At 43.6% G+C, this 20,709-nt stretch overlaps 1 protein-coding gene across 2 annotated transcripts in view; it reads left to right on the top strand.

Annotated features, from left to right (window-relative positions):
- The window catches only part of XPO1 (exportin 1), a 109,538-nt gene extending 91,664 nt beyond the window's left edge, over positions 1–17,874 (top strand). For both annotated transcript variants that reach the window (XM_069768884.1, XM_069768886.1), the window contains exons 14-25: positions 5,864–6,045; positions 6,188–6,344; positions 6,433–6,596; positions 7,755–7,889; positions 10,039–10,222; positions 10,306–10,412; positions 11,338–11,532; positions 11,889–12,057; positions 12,441–12,575; positions 13,306–13,465; positions 15,865–15,961; positions 16,815–17,874. In XM_069768884.1, coding sequence (XP_069624985.1) covers positions 5,864–6,045; positions 6,188–6,344; positions 6,433–6,596; positions 7,755–7,889; positions 10,039–10,222; positions 10,306–10,412; positions 11,338–11,532; positions 11,889–12,057; positions 12,441–12,575; positions 13,306–13,465; positions 15,865–15,961; positions 16,815–16,961 — 1,832 coding nt within the window. In that variant the 3' untranslated portion in view covers positions 16,962–17,874. The remainder of the gene's footprint in view (positions 1–5,863; positions 6,046–6,187; positions 6,345–6,432; positions 6,597–7,754; positions 7,890–10,038; positions 10,223–10,305; positions 10,413–11,337; positions 11,533–11,888; positions 12,058–12,440; positions 12,576–13,305; positions 13,466–15,864; positions 15,962–16,814) is intronic.
- Positions 17,875–20,709: the final 2,835 nt, after the last annotated feature.

A 20,709-nucleotide genomic window follows, 5' to 3' on the forward strand; every position in this document is an offset into this window, starting at 1 on the left:
CCACGCCCGAATGGGTCACTCAGATGTCGCAATCTATGACGCAGTCTATAGATGACCTATCCTCCACATTGCTTCAGGCTCAGCAGAGTCATGCCTCGGCTATGACCGTTACCCAGCAAAGGGAGAGCTTGACTCGGGGACAGGACGACCTTGGCACATCCACGTTTAGGTCAGGACGCAAGCGGACCCATAGGTCAAGTCCATCTGCGTCATCCCATAACACACGGTCATCCCCTCCTAGGGAGAGACACCGTAGTTCCAGGTCATCTAGACCATCCCCTTCCAGGGGCAGACAATGCAGATCTCCGTAATCCCCGACCAGAGAAGGCCTCCGCACCAGCTCACCAGCAGGGGACGCCTCAGTGATACACAGGATTCGGAAGGCATCTGTGACTCCGACTCAGACAAGGAAACGGAGGGGTTCTGATCCGCCACCAGAGTCCCCAGAACACAAGATTTCCTCTGAAGCTGCCTAAGGTTTCTCTAACCACCTAGAGTTGAAGGCGATCCTTAAAAAGCAGCTCTCACAGCCTGAGAAAAAATTCGCTAATCGCAAATATCCGGAGGCGAGGTACCCCCTCCCGCAGAAGGATACCAAGGAATGGACAGACCCACCCAAAGTGGATCTCCCAGTCTCTAGACTAGCAGCACAGACCCTCCTTGTCACTGCCAGATAGCGCAACCCTCAGGGATGCAGCAGACCGGCAGGTAGAACGCATGGCTTGTTCAGAGGCCACAGGGGCATCCCTGGCTCCCATGTTTGCTTCAGTTTGGGCTGCCAAGGCCATTCTGGCCCGGGCCAAAAATTTACAAGCTGGCCTCCAAGCATCCGCTCCTGAGCTGTCGAACCAAGCGGTTCAAATAGCAGTCGTAGCAGATTACATGCTTCATGCAGCTCTGGATTCAGCAAGGGGCGTAGCGGGGATAGCATCAAACGCCATCACAATTCGGCGTATCCTCTGGCTGCGGGAATGGAAAGCGGACGCAGCCTCAAAGTCCCTCACGCACCTCCCCTACCTCAGTGGGCGACATTTCGGTGAACAGTTGGGACACGATGGTATCCAACGCCACCAGGGCTAAGAGTATCTCTTTCCCCAACTGAAACCTAAACGCACTTACAAGAAGCGTAACCAAACTCAATTCCGATCTTTCCGAATTCTTTGGGCTGGTCTGTCTCGCGTCCAGCACAAAATCGTAAGCGTTCCCCACGCAGGGACAACTTACGATTGACGCAAAGGTAGGACAAGACCTGGCAGTCAAAAGCAGGCCAGTCTAAGCCCAGAGGAGGAAAATCTCAGATTTTCTCCTCATCATGACTCACGGACTCCGGAAGACACCACACCCGTAGGCGGCCGACTTTAGCTCTTTCACCAAGTCTGGCTGCCTATTACAGAAGACAGGTGGGTCAGGGAACTAGTGTCTTCCGGATACAAGATAGTTCACCTACAACCCACTGTACTGAATCTTCCTATCTGTCCCCCCAAAACCACCAGCCAAGGCTCGTGCCTTCTGACAAGCGGTCTCCTCGCTTTTTCAAGCAGGAGTCATAGTACCGGTCCCCACAGCCGAGCGCTTCCGAGGGTTCTACTCCAATATATTCGTTGTCCCCAAGAAAGGAGGCAGCGTGCGGCCCATACTGGACCTAAAACAACTCAACAAATATATACCGGTCCGTCACTTCCACATGCAGTCCCTTCGGTCCATCATTGCGTCCATGGAGAAGGAGAATCTCGCCTCCATAGACATACAAGATGCATACCTGCATATACCGATTGCACCTGCCCATCAGAGATTTCTCCGGTTCGCAATCGACCAGGACCACTACCAGTTCGTGGCTCTCCCATTCTGACTCGCCACGGCTCCCAGAGTGTTTAGTTAAGTCATGGCAGCCATCATGGACGTCCTGCACTCCAGAGGCATAGTAGTCGTTCCACACTTGGACGATCTACTCATCAAGGCTCCCACCTTCAAGGACTGCGAGCTCAGCGTCTCAATTACAACCGACACGGAGTCGCATGGGCTGGTTAGTCAACCTACAAAAGTCATCACCAACCCTGAGTCAGTCTCTGACCTTCCTGGGAATGCCATACAACACCTCCAGTGGTCTAGTGCTCCTGTCCCAAGGACAAGGCACTGGCTCTCCGCCTAGCAGTTCACACCCTCCACCGCAATCCCCCTCGATCTCTCCGGTTTGCCATGAGTCCTCGGCAGGATGGGGGCAGCAATAGAAGCCGTCCCATTTGGCCAGTTTCACCTCAGGCCTCTCCAACTAGCCATCCTCAAGTCCTGGGACAAGAACCCCTTCTCTCTCGACAGGGAGTTCCGGCTAACGTCGTCAACCAAGAGGTCCCTACACTGGTGGCTCAAGCCAACCTCGCTAGCAAAGGGGAAATCCTTTCTCACAGGTCAATGGAAGGTTCTGACCACCGATGCGAGCCTGGCGGGTTGGGGTGCAGTGCACCTACACCACAGGGCAAGTGGTCCCCAGTGGAAGCGACCATGCCATCAACATCCTGGAAATTCGTGACATCCTCCTGGTATTGAGGGCCTTCCATCACTTACTGGCAGCCTCTCGCATCAGAATACAGTCGGACAATGCCACGGCTATGGCATATGTGAATCACCAAGGGGGGACCCGCAGTACCCAGGCGATGCGAGAAGTGTCACACATCCTCCACTGGGCGGAGGACACAGGGTCAGTTCTCTCGGCGGTCCACATTCCAGGTGTGGACAACTGGAAAGCAGACTTCCTTAGCCGACAAGGAATAGACTCTGGAGAGTGGTCTCTCCATCCCGAAATTTTTCGCCAGATCTGCCATCGCTGGGGGACCCCGGATGTGGACCTAATGGCATCCCACTTCAATGCCAAGGTCTCCAACTTCATGGCCATAACACGCGTTCCGCTGTCGCTCAGAGCAAACGCTCTGGTTCAGGACTGGACCCAGTTCGAGCTTCTGTACATTTTTCCACCTCTCCCCCTGATATCCAGGGTGGTGAGGAAGATCAAGCAAGAGGGAATTCCAGCCATCCTAATCGCACCGGACTGGCCCAGACGTGCATGGTATGCCGACATCGTATTACTTACAGCAGACGCCCTCTGGCATCTCCCCGACCGTCCGATCTTCTATCACAAGGCCGGTTCTACCACGAGAACTCAGGGGCTCTCAATTTGAAGGCATGGCCCTTGAGACCTGGGTTCTAACCCAGGCAGGGCTCTCGCCAGACGTCATTGGAACCATGATCAGGGCACGGAAGCCAGCCTCTGCTAAGATTTATTACTGTACCTGGAAAGCTTTCTTTACCTGGTGCGAATCTCGTGGCCAGACTCCACTCCCTTTCTCCTTACCCAAAGTACTTGGTTTTCTCCAATCGGGTCTGGAGGCCAGGCTGTCCCTGGGCTCGCTTAAGAGCCAGATGTCCGCCCTCAGTGCTTTTTCAAAGGCGCATTGCTACCAAGCCGCAAGTTATGACTTTTCTTCAGGTGGTTTTCCCCTACCGACGGCCACTAGAAATGTGGGACCTCAACCTGGTCCTGACAGCATTGCAGGAACCACCCTTCGAACCCCTTAAAGAGGTCCCGCTCCGCCTTCTGTCCCAGAAGGTGGTTTTTCCTGGTGGCAATCACCTCACTACGCAGGGTGTCTGAACTGACAGCACTCTCCTGCAGATGGCCCTTCTTGGCCTTTCACCAGGACAAGGTAGTTCTCCGTACAGTCCCATCCTTCCTTCCGAAGGTTGTGTCCCACTTCCATCTCAATGAGGAAATTTCACTGCCATCCCTTTGTCCGGTCCCGGTTCATAGAGTGGAGATGGCTCTGCATATGCTTGACCTTGTCAGGGCATTGTGTGTGTGTGTATATGTATATATATGTGTGTGTGTGTATATGTATATATATGTATGTGTGTGTATATATATATATATATATATATATATATATATATATATATATATATATATATATATATATATATATATATATATATGCATGCATGCATACATACATACATACATACATACATACATACATACATACATACATACATACATACATACATACATACATATCTCTAGGACTGCTTCCTTCTGGAGGTCTGATTCGCTTTTCCTTCTTCCGGAAGGCGGCCGCAAGGGTCTGCCAGCTTCCAAAGCTACCCTTGCCAAGTGGATCAAGTCCACCATACAAGAGGCCTACCGCCTTAAAGGGAAGGTGCCACCAGTTTTCTTGTATTTTGTTTTTTTTTGTGAAATTAAGCTTAAAATAGTAATTAAAATGTATTAATGCAATGTTTGCACACATTTCTATATGAAAAATATTATATATTTTTCTACAAATATACATATTTACCACTAGGGGGAGCATTTTCCGTTTTAGACCTCAAGCAGCTATAGTAAGATTTAGCAGCTCTGCCCCAGGGATATTAGACCACCCAAAAGGGGAGGGAAATGGTGATGTCAGCAGTTACTGCCCCAACAGTAAGAATGAAGAGCAGCATCACAGGGCATCACCATTTTGTGTGTGACTGCCCTGTGACCTGCTATCACCAGCAGTTACTGCATCAGAGGCTCAGCAGCATTTTTTGTGAATAACATTCTTGCCATCCCCCTTCCCCCACCTTAATCCCTGTCCTGTCAGCTGCCCTGCTCTCTCTCTCCAGGTGTCACCTCCCTCTCTGCAGGCTGTGAGTGCAGCTTACCGGAGATCACAGGGACTGTGTGTGAGGGGGAGGGGTAGACACGGCAGGAGAAGCACGCAGGGCAGCATGTGAGGAGCAGAGGATGTGTGCCTGCTTGGAGTACAGAGGAGCAGTGTGCGCTTCTTCTGTCCTGCGATAGAGAGTAAGTGGAGCTCGGCAGATACAGGGCTATAATAAAATGGCAGCTAGTCACACCTACAGCAGTGAGTTGTGCAGCCCACAGAGGCGTGCCCAGGTCACTGCTAATGCTGCTGCAATGTTACAGATGGGGTCCGTGCTGGTCTATTATCTCCTATGTCCATGGGGTGCCGTAATCTGACACTGATAGTGCACTGCTACTGCTGCAAAACCAAGATGTCAGCCCCCAGTGCATTCTTTAAACTCATATAACACATGAAATCTGTTTCACATGCATTTCAAACTTGTTATGCTGCATTACAGTGATTTATTAATGACCTACAAACGCGGTACCTTCCCTTTAAGAATTCTCCTCTTCCAGCCGGTATTACTGCACACTCTACACGGGTGGTAGGGGCCTCCTGGGCCATTCGGTACAACAAGTGTGTAAGGCGGCCACTTGGACAAGCCTACACATGTTTACTAAACACTACAGGGTTCATACCCAGTCCTCAGCGGACGCGAACCTGGGTAGATGTTTTCTGCAGGCGGCGGTGCCCCAAGTGTAGCGGCCTGTCTGCACAACATTTGTCCATTGCTTCCCACCCAGGGACTGCTTTGGGACATCCCATGGTCCTGTGTCCCCCAATGAGGCGACAGAGTAAAGATTTTTGTGTACTCACCGTAAAATCTTTCTCTTAGCCTCTAATTGGGGGACACAACTCCCACCCTGTTGCCCTTCCGGGCCGTTGTTACTGTCGAGTTCTCATATTGTTTGCTTGAGCTCGTACATAGTTGCCTTCTTATAGGCATGGTTATGTTATTCATGTTACGTTCCTCCTACTGCTTTTGCACAAAACTGTAGAAGGCTGACGCCGTCCAGGGGTGTATACTGCAGAGTGAATAGTGTCGCCTCCTAGTGGATAGCAGCATAACACCCATGGTCCTGTGTCCCCCAATTAGAGGCTAAGAGAAAGATTTTACAGTGAGTACACAAAAATCTCCTTTCTTTTTTTTTCTAAACTGTCCTAAATCAATGTGCTCTTTTCAGTATACCTCACACATCTGGATTATGCAGACACTGAAAGAATTATGACTGAGAAACTTCACAACCAAGTTAATGGATCAGAATGGTCTTGGAAAAATCTGAACACCTTGTGTTGGGCCATTGGATCAATTAGTGGAGCCATGCATGAAGAGGATGAGAAGAGGTTTCTTGTTACAGTGATAAAGGTTTGTGATTTGTCGTCTCCTAGTATTACAATTTAGCTAGCTAACTAAACTTAATATCAGATTACTTTCTCAAATACTGCTGTTCTGGTCTCTGCCAAAGAACTGCGCCAATATCTTGTTTTTTCTTCTTTTCCTCCCGTAGGATCTCCTCGGTCTCTGTGAGCAGAAGCGAGGGAAGGACAACAAGGCCATAATTGCGTCCAATATCATGTATATTGTTGGCCAGTATCCTCGATTTTTAAGAGCCCATTGGAAGTTTCTGAAGACTGTTGTGAACAAACTGTTTGAGTTTATGCATGGTATGAGTGTCACTTGTCTGTTTACTTTTAACCAGCACCACAAATGCTGTTATTGAAACGTGTATTAATTTGGGCCATTTATTTTCAGAGACCCATGATGGCGTGCAGGACATGGCATGTGACACCTTTATTAAGATAGCTCAAAAATGTCGTAGACATTTTGTTCAAGTTCAAGTTGGCGAAGTGATGCCTTTCATAGACGAAATTTTAAATAATATTAATACGATAATATGTGACCTCCAGCCTCAACAGGTAAGGATTTTACATTAAAATGTTTGCAGCTAAAGTTTCAGATTTTATTACAAGATGTTATTTTGCGGGTACAATATGTTATAACTATGCTTCCCAATAGCTAGGGTTGATCTAATAGCATGTTAAGGCTATGTGCACACGTTGTGGATTGTATGGCTTTTTGCCACGTTTTTCACAGCGAAAACGCTTGCATAACACAGCACATTGAATTCAGTGGGATTCCGCAATGCTGTGCTAATGCTGCTTATTTTTCCACAGCGGAATCGCATTGGGGAAAACTACGCAGCATGCTCATTCTTTGTGCAGAATCGTGGTGATTCCGCATATAGGAATGCATTGATCTGCTTACTTTCCGCATGGGGCTATGGCCACCATGTGTAAAGTGTGCGCTTCATGTGTGGTGGTACCCGGGTCTGGAGGAGAAGAGACTCCTCCAGGCCCTTGGGAACCATATTTCTATTAAAAAAAAATAAAAATTAAAGTAAGATATTGATATACTTACCTTCCGATGGCCCCCGGAGTCTCCTGCTTCTCAGTGGTGCACACGGCCGCTTCCGTCCTCAGGAATGCATTGCGCGAAGGACCTGGGATGACGTCGCAATCACGTGACCGTGACGTCAGAAAGGTCCTTCGTGCAATTCATCTATGGACGCTGAGATCATCGGGGGCCGTTGGAAGGTGAGAATAACATTTTTTTGTTTGTTGGTTTTTTAACATTCTATCAATAGTAAAAAGTTGGTCACACAAGTGTGACCAACCTGTCAATAAGTTTTCCAAGCGATGCTACAGATCTCTTGGAAAACGCTAGCATTCTGCAAGCTAATTACGCTTGCCAAGCGTTAGTGTTTAGCGGGAAAACGCATGCCAATTCTGCATGCGTTATACCCGCGGCAGGGAGTTGCAGAATTTCCACGGCATTTCTGCAACGTGTACACACAGCCTTAGACATACCAGACAAACGGTAATGTGTAAACCCTATGTGAAAATTCATACATTCTTTTTGCAGGCTTAGTGGTCCTATACAGCCTCACAACCTGCTTTTATAGGAAAGGTTTCAGAGGGTTGGTTAGGTGAATGGTCCTCTATATGTAGTCTCAAATGTTAATGAATGGTTACTAATTGTAAATGTATGTATTTTTTTTTTTTTTTTTTTTTTAGGTTCACACATTTTATGAAGCAGTTGGGTATATGATTGGAGCCCAGACAGATCAACCTGTTCAAGAGCATTTGATAGAGAAATATATGTTGCTTCCCAATCAAGTGTGGGATAGTATTATTCAACAAGCCACAAAGGTAGGTGAATTTACTAGTTGATCAGCGTATATGCAAGTTGGTTATGTTTTGCATTTACGTTTTTGAGCTGCTTGTGAGCTTTGTCTTTGTGCATAGATTGTCTCCAAACCCCCTGTTCAACAGATCGAGGCCAAAAAATGTTTTTGGTGTTGATCTGGCTGGTATGTGACTGCATAATGTTTGTTCAATTGTATAGATAAGCACAGCAGACTAAAGGTACCTTCACACATAACGATATTGTTAACGATATCGTTGCTATTTGTGACGTAGCAACGATATCGTTAATGAAATCGTTCTGTGTGACAGCGACCAACGATCAGGCCCCTGCTGGGAGATCGTTGGTCGCTGAACAAAGTCCAGAACTTTATTTCGTCTCTGGACTCCCTGGAGACATCGCTGGATCGGCGTGTGTGACACCGATCCAGCGATGTCTTCACTGGTAACCAGGGTAAACATCGGGTAACTAAGCGCAGGGCCGCGCTTAGTAACCCGATGTTTACCCTGGTTACCATGCTAAAAGTAAAAAAAACAAACACTAGATACTTACCTACAGCCGTCTGTCCTCCAGCGCTGTGCTCTGCTCTCCTCCTGCACTGGCTGTGAGCCGGAAAGCAGAGCGGTGACGTCACCGCTCTGCTTTCCGGCTCACAGACAGTACAGGAGGAGAGCAGAGAAGCAGAGCGCAGCGCTGGAGGACAGACAGTGGTAGGTAAGTATGTAGTGTTTGTTTTTTTTTTACTTTTAGCATGGTATCCAGGGTAAACATCGGGTTACTAAGCGCGGCCCTGCGCTTAGTTACCCGATGTTTACCCTGGTTACCGGCATCGTTGGTCGCTGGAGAGCGGTCTGTGTGACAGCTCTCCAGCGACCAAACAGCGACGCTGCAGCGATCCGAATCGTTATTGGTATCGCTGCAGCGTCGCTTAATGTGAAGGGGCCTTAAGACCGTGCAGGAGGCCTCTGCAAAAAAGAAAAAAAAAATGACAACTGACTACAGTGCTGTTTGCAGTGGCTCTTTATGCAGAGTGATTGACCATTTCTAAAAGATCTTCCCCAAAAAAACAAACTTAAGTATAAACAAACTTCCTTCTGCTTTGTACGAAGATGGAATCACAGGAAATTACAGACCCAAAGCTCGTCTCTGTATTACTTAAATTATGATTTTGTGGTCCTGTTCTTCACCTGACAGAAGGGGAAGTGATGTCAATCTCACAAAGGGGCATTGCATGGCCTATAAATAAGTCTGCTTACACTTGCATGTCACTTTCCACAGATATGCTACCCTTTAAACCCCAGCCAGAGCCATGTCTGTCCTGCAGCAAGATAAGATCTTTCTTTGCACTGAGGAGGGGTAACACTAGAGTCCAATTCCTCCTCCTCCTCCTCCTCCTCCTCGAAGAGGCAATTTGCATATATTTCCCAGAGGGGCATTGCATGGCCTAGAAGTCTCGTTATACTGGCATGTCAATCTCCACAAGGAAAGAGGTTATCCCCTAGACCCGTTTAGTGTTGCATCCAGGATAATAAATGCATTTTGGGTGTATTTGGCTCAGTAATATGTACACTCATGTCATTCACATTGTCATATATCTGCATCTACTGAGTGACATGATACCGCTAAATACTAATCTGGTGAGATGCCACGGTCACATGGACATCACATTACAAAGTGTCCTACGTGAACTGGATAGGGCTGATCACCGAACAAACATAGCAAGAAATGGAGGTGTAGTTCCGATTTTTGGGAGGTTTTCGGAGCCATATAGGCTAAACCCAGGAAATTCCCTAAACGCTTACGATTCAGTTATCGCTTGGAAAGATAAAAATGTAGTTGTATTTGACAAAACTGAGCCCTGCAGTTGACTGTTAACTTCAATTTCAGCAGGGTAAAAAAAATAACCTTTTGGGATTCTATTGACAAGCAAGTTTTGAAGCATTTGTTCACTTGAATGTGATTTTACAGCTTGATAATCCATTAGGGGAAGAAAAGTAGTTGTATGCAGCTGTAAGTGACTGAAGGTGGGCACATGGCATTAAACATTGTACATTTGCTTTGCCATACCTCTTTTACAAGTTTGTATTTTCTGTTGACTTCTCAAAATCCACAACTAATTTCTGTTTTTTGTTTTGTTTGTTTTTTTTCTTAAAGAATGTCGATATCCTGAAAGATGCAGAAACCGTAAAACAACTCGGTAGTATCTTAAAAACAAATGTTAGGGCATGTAAAGCAGTCGGTCACCCTTTTGTTATTCAGCTAGGAAGGATTTACTTGGATATGTTAAATGTGTACAAGTGCCTAAGTGAAAATATTTCTGCAGCTATTCAAGCAAATGGTAAGCAAAACAAATAGTGAAGTCCATGATGGTGGTAGTGAAGACTCATTAGTGTGGAGTTCATAATTTTTATTTCTTTACAGGCGAAATGGTCACAAAGCAACCTCTGATACGAAGTATGAGGACAGTTAAAAAAGAAACTTTAAAACTGATTTCCGGCTGGGTGAGCAGGTCTAACGACCCCCAAATGGTAAGTACTATTTACTTTTTTTTCTATATGTGTATCTAGCCTCATTGAGATATGCATACAGAAAACCTGTCCCCAGAAGCCGTTAAAAAAAAAAAGTTCTTGCCTAAGTCCAGTGCGGAGTCTCAGCCGCGGCTCCCGATGCCTGTTATTTTCTGCAGTGCAAATGTCATCTTGATAGATCTGCACCCATCAGTGCGCTCAGCGGCTGTGCGCATGTAGGCGCCACGACCTAGACAGCCGCTCCACTGACTCCACTCTAAAGTCGCCCATGCACAGGAGCTCATGGCTGGGCATGGCTTTGTTCTGAGTGAGATGCTGCCAGACTCATGATGGTCACTAATCTTCCTAGGAGCTAAAGGAATCGGTCACTGGAAATTGCCAGATCCTTCTCTCTCCTGACATATATTAGGAATGAGTCAGTAAGCCTACATACACACCAGCCGATATTGGTAAAATACTTACGGGGTGCTTCATTGATCTGAACGCCCGGATTCCAGGATAATTCTAGTTTAATAGATGGATGGCACCTAATAGCCTGCTCAGTGATACATTGAGGAGTGCCAGAAACTGTGCTAATGGAGAGCACCAAACTTTATCAAGCATGTTAAATACACACCTTGGCATGGCCTAGACGAGTTTGTAACCAGTTTATTAGATCGTGTATATTGATGTACATTTTTTTTATTTTTTATTTCTGTACAGTGTTCTAACTTAACACTATCTCTACTTGGGTCGTAACAGGAATACAATAGATAAATCTTGCTCAGCCCGTTGTTTACATACTAGCTGTCATATGGCTGAAAAAATAAACATAGTTTCATATAAGGAATTAATTTTAACTTTTTTTTTAATTTTTTTAAGCAGACCATCATGTCTGCAAGACTCTACGTTTTAATTGTCAATTTTATTTTTTTCTTATCCTAAGGTCGCAGAAAACTTTGTCCCACCTTTGTTGGATGCTGTTCTTATTGACTACCAGAGAAATGTTCCTGCTGCCAGGGAGCCTGAAGTACTTAGCACAATGGCCACGATCGTAAACAAGCTTGGGGGCCATATCACAGCTGAAATACCTCAAATATTTGATGCTGTTTTTGAATGCACGTTAAATATGATTAATAAGGTATGTGAAAGGTTTTTGCTTTTTTTTGCCATGTTCGTGGTTATTGCCTTAGTGTTTGTGTGAGAGGCTTTAATATTGATGGTCCATAAATATCAGATCAACAGGGCATCAACTTCTGAGAATTGTGTGGATCAGCTAACTGAAGGGGGCGCTGTGTCTCATTTAGTTTACCAGGCACATTGTTGTTCATTTTGTACTGGCTGTACCTGGTGCAGCCATAATACTCGCCGCCCCATTACTAAATGTACAGAGGCGTCTGGCACACAATGAAATGGCACTTTGCATATCACAACAATAAAAAATTTGTTAGCAGTAGAGAAAATTCACTGACATTCTCCATTCTGTTTTCTGTCCAGGACTTTGAGGAATATCCAGATCACAGGACAAACTTTTTCTTGCTTTTACAAGCTGTAAATTCGCACTGTTTCCCTGCATTCTTGGCCATTCCCCCAGCACAGTTTAAGCTGGTTTTGGACTCCATAATCTGGGCTTTTAAACACACAATGCGAAATGTTGCCGACACCGGTATGTATGAATGAAATCCCTCTCCATTTTGTTCACTAGTGACGAGAGCATAACTGTTGTGATGTGATTAGGGGAGTGTTTCCCAGAGACACCGCCGCCAAGTACTTATCCGAGCACGCTCGGTTGCTATCGGAGTATCTTAGGTGTGCTCTGATATGTCTCTATGGCCGCATGTTTTGCTGTTACAGTCGCAACACATGCGGGAATTGCCTAACAGCCGCAGGGACTCGAACATATTATCCGAGCACGCCCAAGATAGTCGGATAACACCCGAGCATGCTCAAATAACACATTATCCAAGCACTTTCGCTCATCACTACTGATTTCTTATCATTTTAATAAGTATGAGTTTTTTGCTTATTTAAAGTTATTGTCAATTTTAGGATTACAGATCCTTTACACATTGCTGCAAAATGTTGCTCAAGAGGAAGCTGCCGCACAGAGTTTCTATCAGACGTACTTCTGTGATATATTACAGCACATCTTCTCTGTTGTGACAGATACCTCTCATACAGCTGGTAAGTGTTTCTCTGCATTGCTGCTCATTTACCTTACAATTCAGATTTTGAAGAGAACTCCATCTTAGGGCAGGGTTCACAGTTCTTATACAGACCACCGTGCCAACACTGACTGCTGGTCTCCCAACCCGAATTTACAACCTCCATAGACTTTCACATTAGGCTGCAAGATGGTGAAATGCGCCTGTCTGATCCTGGTCTTGCAATCTCTAGCACAAGTTATTTCCTTTGCCACAAATACAATCCTGAATCCCCCTTCCAGGTTTTGCAAGTTGCCTGCTGGCAGGCAAGTGCCAATTTTTTCTATAAAATGTTTACACTTGTATTGTGCAGTTTTAGCATGTAGAACTGAAGGTTTAAATTCCGATAGTTTAACTTGCCACAATTTTCAATATGTAATAATAATAATCTTTATTTTTATATAGCGCTAACATATTCCGCAGCGCTTTACAGTTTGCACACATTATCATCACTGTCCCCGATTGGGCTCACAATCCAGAATTCCTATCAGTATGTCTTTGGAATGTGGGAGGAAACCGGAGTTCCCGGAGGAAACCCACGCAAACACGGAGAGAACATGCAAACTCTTTGCAGATGTTGTCCTGGGTGGGACCCAGGACCCCAGCGCTGCAAGGCTGCTGTGCTAACCACTGCGCCACCGTGCTGCCCATTTTTCAACTAATCCAAAAGTTTTGTAGCATTAAACAAACCGTCTGTATTTTTTTCATAGGTTTAACAATGCATGCTTCAATCCTGGCCTACATGTTTAACTTGGTAGAGGAAGGAAAGATAAATGCAGCATTGAATCCAGCAAATCCACCTAATAACCAACTATTTATTCAGGAATATGTGGCCAACCTTCTAAAATCCGCATTTCCTCATCTGCAAGAGTAAGTGATTGTGTGTAAGACGTCTCTACAGGTCCACAAAACTGAAATATGTTTGCAATGCTGCTGAGTGTTATGACAGACTTACACTCAGCTTAAAGAGTAACTGTTTAATTTTTATTTCAGAAATCAATAGTGCACATGTCATTGAGCACATTTTTTAAATGGATCTCCTCAAAGAAATCTGCTTCTTTCTCTGCCAGAATTGATCAGTCATTATCAAAATTCTTAATTCTGATGTAAAATCTGTATTCAGTGCAGACACTTTCCCCATTACTGAGCTAGGAGCGGGCAGCTGGTGCTGATGAGATTCTATGTAGGAGGGAGGAGCTCGGCCTCTAATGCCTCCCTCCTCCGTACTTCATAGAATTGTATGAGCACCATCTGCCACCTCCTCTCTCAGTAATGGGAAAGTCTTTGTGCACTGAATACAGATTTTACGTCATAACTGAGATTTTTGATCAGTACTGTGGAGTCTGTAAGCCAAACTCCCGACTCCACAATTTCTTTGACCTTGACTCCCTCTCCCTCATACATGCCTCATATTTAAGTGATAAATTTACTGTAGTAAAATGGTGACATTAGGCGTTTAATCACCATTATTATACAATAATCAAGCTATTTAAATAGAACATAAAATCTATTTATTGGAATAAGACTTAAGAACACAAACTGTAACAAATTGTAAATATGCGAAACACTATGCAGTAAACGGGGTGGGGGGTGGATGTTTCAACAAAAATGTACTGAATAACATTTGTGCAGTCTATAAAATTTGTTCTGAAAAAGAATTGCAGATCCTCCTTTATAGATGACCTCAAATCTGATCTAATTATTTTAAGGCTAAGGAAGTACTTGCTTTTATCCGGTTTTCCTGTTCACGCGAATACTTCTAGAGATGAGTGCAGGTCTGCAGGCATTCCTCATCAGTGCCTTTTTCCTCTGATCTCTAGAGGAGGAGCTTTACGACTGAGCATGTACATAAAGTGCAGCACAGGTTAATCTTGACTAAAAGCAGAGAACCTTAGTTCAGGAACAGAACAGACATTTATAAGACCTTTCATAACTTTCCCAAATTACGAAAAGAGATTCAACACTTCCTGTATTGTACTACTGTACCCAATTAATTATATATTTTAGGAGCCGTAGTTGGTCCATTTTATGCAGACTCCACCAAACGGGACGCAGACTTCGACTCCACAGCCCTGATTTTGATAATGACTTAATGACTGATCGGTTTTGGCAGAGAAAGAAGCAAATCTCTGATATATTCCAATTTGCTGATTTTCATGTGTACTATTTATGAAATAAAATCGGCTGTTACTCTTTCAGTTTTTCATAAGTAGCATTTCGGCTGGCAGTAAAACTCATTTTACTTTTTTTTTTTTTTTTTTTTTTATTATAAAGTAATAATAATTTAAAAGTAAAATTTGACATTCTGACTTTTGATTTCGTTTCTATTTGCATGTTAAAGAACTCTAAGCCTAAACATGAATTCTGAAGGGAATGGGGCTTAATGTTACTGGTCTGCTGCATCTGTGTGCCTGGTGGTGGGAGGGCTCCTTTTAAGAGACTGCTTAGGGTACCGTCACACTATACGATTTACCTACGATCACGACCAGCGATATGACCTGGCCGTGATCGTAGGTAAATCGTAGTGTGGTCGCTGGGGAGCTGTCACACAGACAGCTCTCCAGCGACCAACGATGCCGAGGTCCCTGGGTAACCAGGGTAAACATCGGGTAACTAAGTGCAGGACCGCGCTTAGTTACCCGATGTTTACCCTGGTTACAAGCGTTAAACTAAAAAAAACAAACCGCACATACTTACATTCTGGTGTCCGTCAGGTCCCTTGCCGTCTGGTTCCCGCACTCAGTGACTGCCGGCCGTAAAGTGAAAGTGAAAGCACAGCCGCTGTGCTCTGCTTTCACTTTACGGCCGGCAGTCACAGTGCGGGAAGCAGACGGCAAGGGACCTGACGGACACCAGAATGTAAGTATGTGCTGTTTGTTTTTTTTAGTTTAACGCTTGTAACCAGGGTAAACATCGGGTAACTAAGCGCGGTCCTGCGCTTAGTTACCCGATGTTTACCCTGGTTACAAGCGAACGCATCGCTGGATCGCATCGCTAGATCGGTGTCACACACACCGATCTAGCGATGACAGCGGGAGATCCAGCGATGAAAGAAAGTTCTAAACGATCTGCTACGACGTACGATTCTCAGCAGGATCCCTGATTGCTGCTGCGTGTCAGACACAGCGATATCGTAACGATATCGCTGGAACGTCACGAATCGTACCGTCGTAGCGATCGAAATGTTATAGTGTGACGGTACCCTTAGTTTAAAACACTTACATTGATGTATTGTGAATCGGGGGCTAATCTAATTTTTTTCTCTTTAGCGCACAAGTTAAACTTTTTGTGACTGGCCTCTTCAGTTTAAATCAGGATATTCCTGCTTTTAAAGAACACCTTAGGGACTTTCTTGTACAGATTAAGGTAAGAGCGATAGATATCTGTTGCATGTTTTTCTTTTTTTGTAGACTTTTCATTAGAAATTTTAGTGACCTTTTTAAAGTCATATGACTATTTTGTAATATATATGCATGGGATTTAAGACTATTGCTTTATATGACAGTCATAAACCGATTATCTCATAAACTGAGTAAATTACAGGTTTGTTTTCTTTTTTTTTTTTTTTTAAGAATGCATGCTTCTTGATACACTTGCTGCATAATACTGTCCTAAAGACCTGAAAATAAAAACACCTAAGCTTGCATAGTGTTAAAATAAAATTAGGCCTATGTTGCCTTTATTAATTGTAAATCGGTCTTAAAAGGGGTATGGCCAGAAAATTTAAAGGGACACTGTCACCTGAATTTGGAGGGAACAATTTTCAGCCATGGAGGCGGAGTTTTGGGGGTTTTGATTCACCCTTTCCTTACCCGCTGGCTGCAATATTGGATTGAAGTTCATTCTCTGTCCTCCGTAGTACATGCCTGCACAAGGTAATCTTGCCTTGCGCAGGCGTGTACTATGGAGGACAGAGAATGAACTTCAATCCAATATTGCAGCCCGCATGCAGCCAGTGGGTAAGGAAAGGGTGAATCAAACACCCAAAAACCCCGCCTCCATGGCTGAAGATTGTTCCCTCCAAATTCAGGTGACAGTGTCCCTTTAATTCTTTGCCCATTTTATAAAGTTGACTTGACATGGAAAAGTTGCATATTTTTTTGTATAAATGTCTTGTGTGCTAAAACTTGTAAGCTAGTACAGTGTTTCTTAAATTCCTAAGTCACTGAGTGTTATCCTAATTCCACCTTTATAATCTGTGTTGTACTTTCTGACGCAGGAGTATGCTGGAGAAGATACTTCAGACTTGTTTCTGGAAGAAAGGGAAACTGCCCTTCGGCAAGCCCAGGAAGAGAAACACAGAATACAGATGTCAGTTCCGGGCATACTTAACCCACACGAGATTCCTGAAGAAATGTGCGATTAGTTTTTAGAAGCCAAGTTATGCCGTTACTTTCCCTCCTCCTGCTGAACATTTGGTTTTGTTCAGGAAAACATCACTTTGATTCTTGTTGACCAAAATGATGCCAATTTGTAAATTGTCACCTAGTGGCCCTTTTTCTTATTATGCGTTTTTTGTATAACAGATTTTCTGTGAATTATCCTTCCATTGTCTAAAGCTTTGGTCATCTTTAGGTTTGCATGACATAAAGAATTAAGGCTTTTTTATATATATAAAAAATTACTCCCCCTTTTTTTTTTTTCTTTTTTTTTCTTTTATTTTGGTTTTGGGGTTAAGGGTGGTCAAATTTATTTAATACAAGTTTATTGCTGCAAAAGAGTTTTTCCCCTCCCTATAGAAGATCCATATTTTTGATTGCGTTTTCTCTCTAGTGGATACCGCAGCTTAGAAGGAATGTTAATGAAATCCAAAAATTAGATTGGGGGACGAGTAAGGCATCGCTGAATTTTCTGAAATTACAGGATTATTTTGAGTTAAAGTGGTTTAGACTATATACATCAAGTTGGATAGACCTTTGCAGCAAGATCATGTGCATATCATCCCATTGTAAAGCAACTTTGGAAAGTATGGGAACACAGTACAGTTAGTTATTTTTACACTTTTTTTTTGTTGTTTGTGTGTGTGCTGTCGCTTTGTCGACAACAGCTTTTTGTTTTCCTCAATGAGGAGTGTTGCTCATTTGTGAGCCTTCATTAACGAGAAGTGAAATGGTTAAAAAAAAAAAATATTTATCCTGTTAGAATAGGCTTGCATCTTTTTAACAACTCATAAAACTCTGGCTTTTGAGATGACTTGTACTAATTTACATTGTTTACCATGCTGTAGTGCTTTAAGAACACTACTACTTAAAAAGCAAAATAAACTTGGTTTACATTTATTCCTCTTGACTTCTAAAAGTGGTTTTACGGGCAAAAGATACTGTGTACTTTGTGGCAACCAGAGATTGCAATTTTGACAGTTGATGATTTTTTTTTTTTTTTTAATGAAATTATATAACATACAGTGAAATGCCTTTTTAGTCTTGTGCCTGTTCTTGAATGTCTGATCTTGAAATATGCAGTACAGTGTAATTTTCCAAGACCAAAAGCAGGAGACTGCAAAGAGATTTGGAAATTCATCTGTTAAAATTTCTGTGGTACGTACCAATTTTCAGTGTTTTGAGCTACCGTCCAAAATGTTCTCTACCGTTTTATAAATGCAGTGTTACTACCATGAAAGGACTTGTCCAGTACTTTTCTGTTAATGGTGTACCTTTTTAGGATAGGTAATCAGTATAACATTGGTGGGGGTCTAACACCCGGCGTCACCACTGATCAAGTATTATCACTGAAAATATGACGACGCAAAAATTATATGAAAAAAATTTATAAGGAAACCTGTCAGCAGGAATATGCATGTTAAACTAAAGGTGTGGGCAGGTATACTGATTTAGTACCTTTAGTTTAAGTTCACACAGGGTGTTTTTGCTGTTGTTTTTTCTTTTCTTTTCCTGCAGCAAAACCTGATCTTCTTGGCAGGAAAGAAGCTGCGTCAAAAACGCAGGTTTAAGGTGTTTTTGCTGCATTTTTTTTTCTTTGTTCATGCTAATATTCTTGAATTTTCAGCAGCAAATAATGACTCCTGCGTCTTTGGTGTGTTTTTTCAACACCCATTCAAGTCAATGGGTGAAAAACACCGCAAAAACGCTGAAAGAAGTGACATGCTCTGTCGGAAAAACACAGCAAAGCACAAAATACGGATCACACAAAAATCCAATGTGTGTGCATGAGATTTCTGAAATCTCATAAACTTTGCTGGTACTGTAAAAAGCAGCTGAAAATTAGCATTAAAAAAAAGCAGCAAAAAAACACCGTGTGAACTTACCCTTAGTGATAAAATCTGCAGCCTGTTTTTTGTTAAATCATAAATTTCGGCTTCCTCATCTCTTCGTGCTTTGCGGTGGGACTTTGGGTTAGGGTCTTCTGCTCAGAGGGTGCAGCCACTGCCCCTTCTCTTCCTCTGTCTATTCATCATCTTCGTAATTTAAATTTTGGGTTGCCACCATTCTAGCTGGGTGGTGCTTTCGCAGATTCAGCTAGTGGCGGTCTTCATGAAAATGTCAGATTCTTTTCCGGCGGTCTTCAGGAAAGCGGTGTATGAGCAGAATGAGATCTCAGCTTACTATTGAGCTGAGAGCTCGTTTTGCACAGGCGCCACTTTCATGAAGACCAGTGGAGTTCGATCTATGGGTGCATCAACGCCATTTTCATGAAGACCGCCACCAGCTGAATTTGCGATAGCGCCGCCCACAGTACGGCGCCAGCCCAAAATTTAAATGACGAAGATGAATACAACAGAGCCAAAGCAGGGGCTGTGGTTGAGCCCCCTGAGCCGAAGACCCCACCCATAGTCCCTGAAGGGATGTATTAAATCTGTATCACCGTGCATTCTGCCCATACCTTTTTTAATTTAACATGGATATTCCTGCTGACAGATTATCTTTTCAAGTGTTTGCCAAGGATAACACCAGCGAGATCATGCAGATATCACCACTGCCACCAGTTTGTCAGGGGACGCAACTCAGCTGCCTCCATTAATCAGGATAATTGCGCAATTGACCGAGTGATTAGCAAGGCTGTGGCTGCTTACACTACTAGGCCAGTTATTGGGGAACTTTGTGAGCATAACAGTATATACATTTCCGGTTCCACCAAATGGGGTAGAGTAGTGATGAGCAAATGTGCTCTGATAAGGCGTTATCCAAGCATGCTCATGTGCCAACACGTATCTTCGACAGGCTCCAAAAAATAAGTCACCGTGGCTGCATGTCTCGCAGCTCTTTGTTAGGCAATCCCTATATATGTTGCTGCTGTCAAACTGCTGCAAGACATGCAGCCATGGGGGACCTTTAACTACGGTATATTTTTCGAGCACAACAAAGACAGTTGGCACATGAGCATGCTTGAATAACATCCATCTGAGCACATTCGTTCATCACTAAGAGATGGATATATGTATATATGCTTATATCTATCTGAAATGTCCCCAAAAAAGTGTAACGGCACTAGAAAACAGTGACAGTCCTGACAACAGGATGACACTCACAAACAAAGAGCTACAGCTGCTCATCAAACAGTGTTAGGTGCTCTGTATTAAATTATACAAAACGTAAGAGCAGATAGAATATGTATTATAATATAATATTTATATTATATTATTATCTCGGTAACAAAAGGAACTACTAGCTGCCACCACCAATTGTTTGATCAGGCCGATTGGACACCCGTTACAGGTAGCTTATCGCTTCAGGGTTGTGGTTTGTAGAGCAAGAGGAACCAGGTTTCATCTCAAGCAGTTACTCACATTAACCCCCAGACCTGTTTTTCTTTTTCGCTCCCTCTTTTCAGAGCCATAACTTTTTTTTTTTTCCATCAATATGGCCATGTGAGGGCCTTTTTTTGTGGGACGAGTTGTACTTATGTTCGATACCATTGGTTTTACCATGTCATGTAACAGAAAACGGGGAAAAAAAATCCAAGTGCGATGAAATTGCAAAAAGTGCAATCCCACACTTGTTTTTTGTTTGGCAGTTTTGCTAGGTTTACTAAATGCTAAAACAGACCTGGCATAATGATTCTCCAGTTAATTACAAGTTCATAGACACTCTTCTTTCATCTAAGTGGTAAAAAAAAAAAAAATCCAAAGTTTGCAAAAAAAAAATAATTGCACAATT

The sequence above is a fragment of the Ranitomeya imitator genome, chromosome 5 (genome assembly GCF_032444005.1).
Source record: "Ranitomeya imitator isolate aRanImi1 chromosome 5, aRanImi1.pri, whole genome shotgun sequence".
Classification (NCBI taxonomy): domain Eukaryota; kingdom Metazoa; phylum Chordata; class Amphibia; order Anura; family Dendrobatidae; genus Ranitomeya; species Ranitomeya imitator.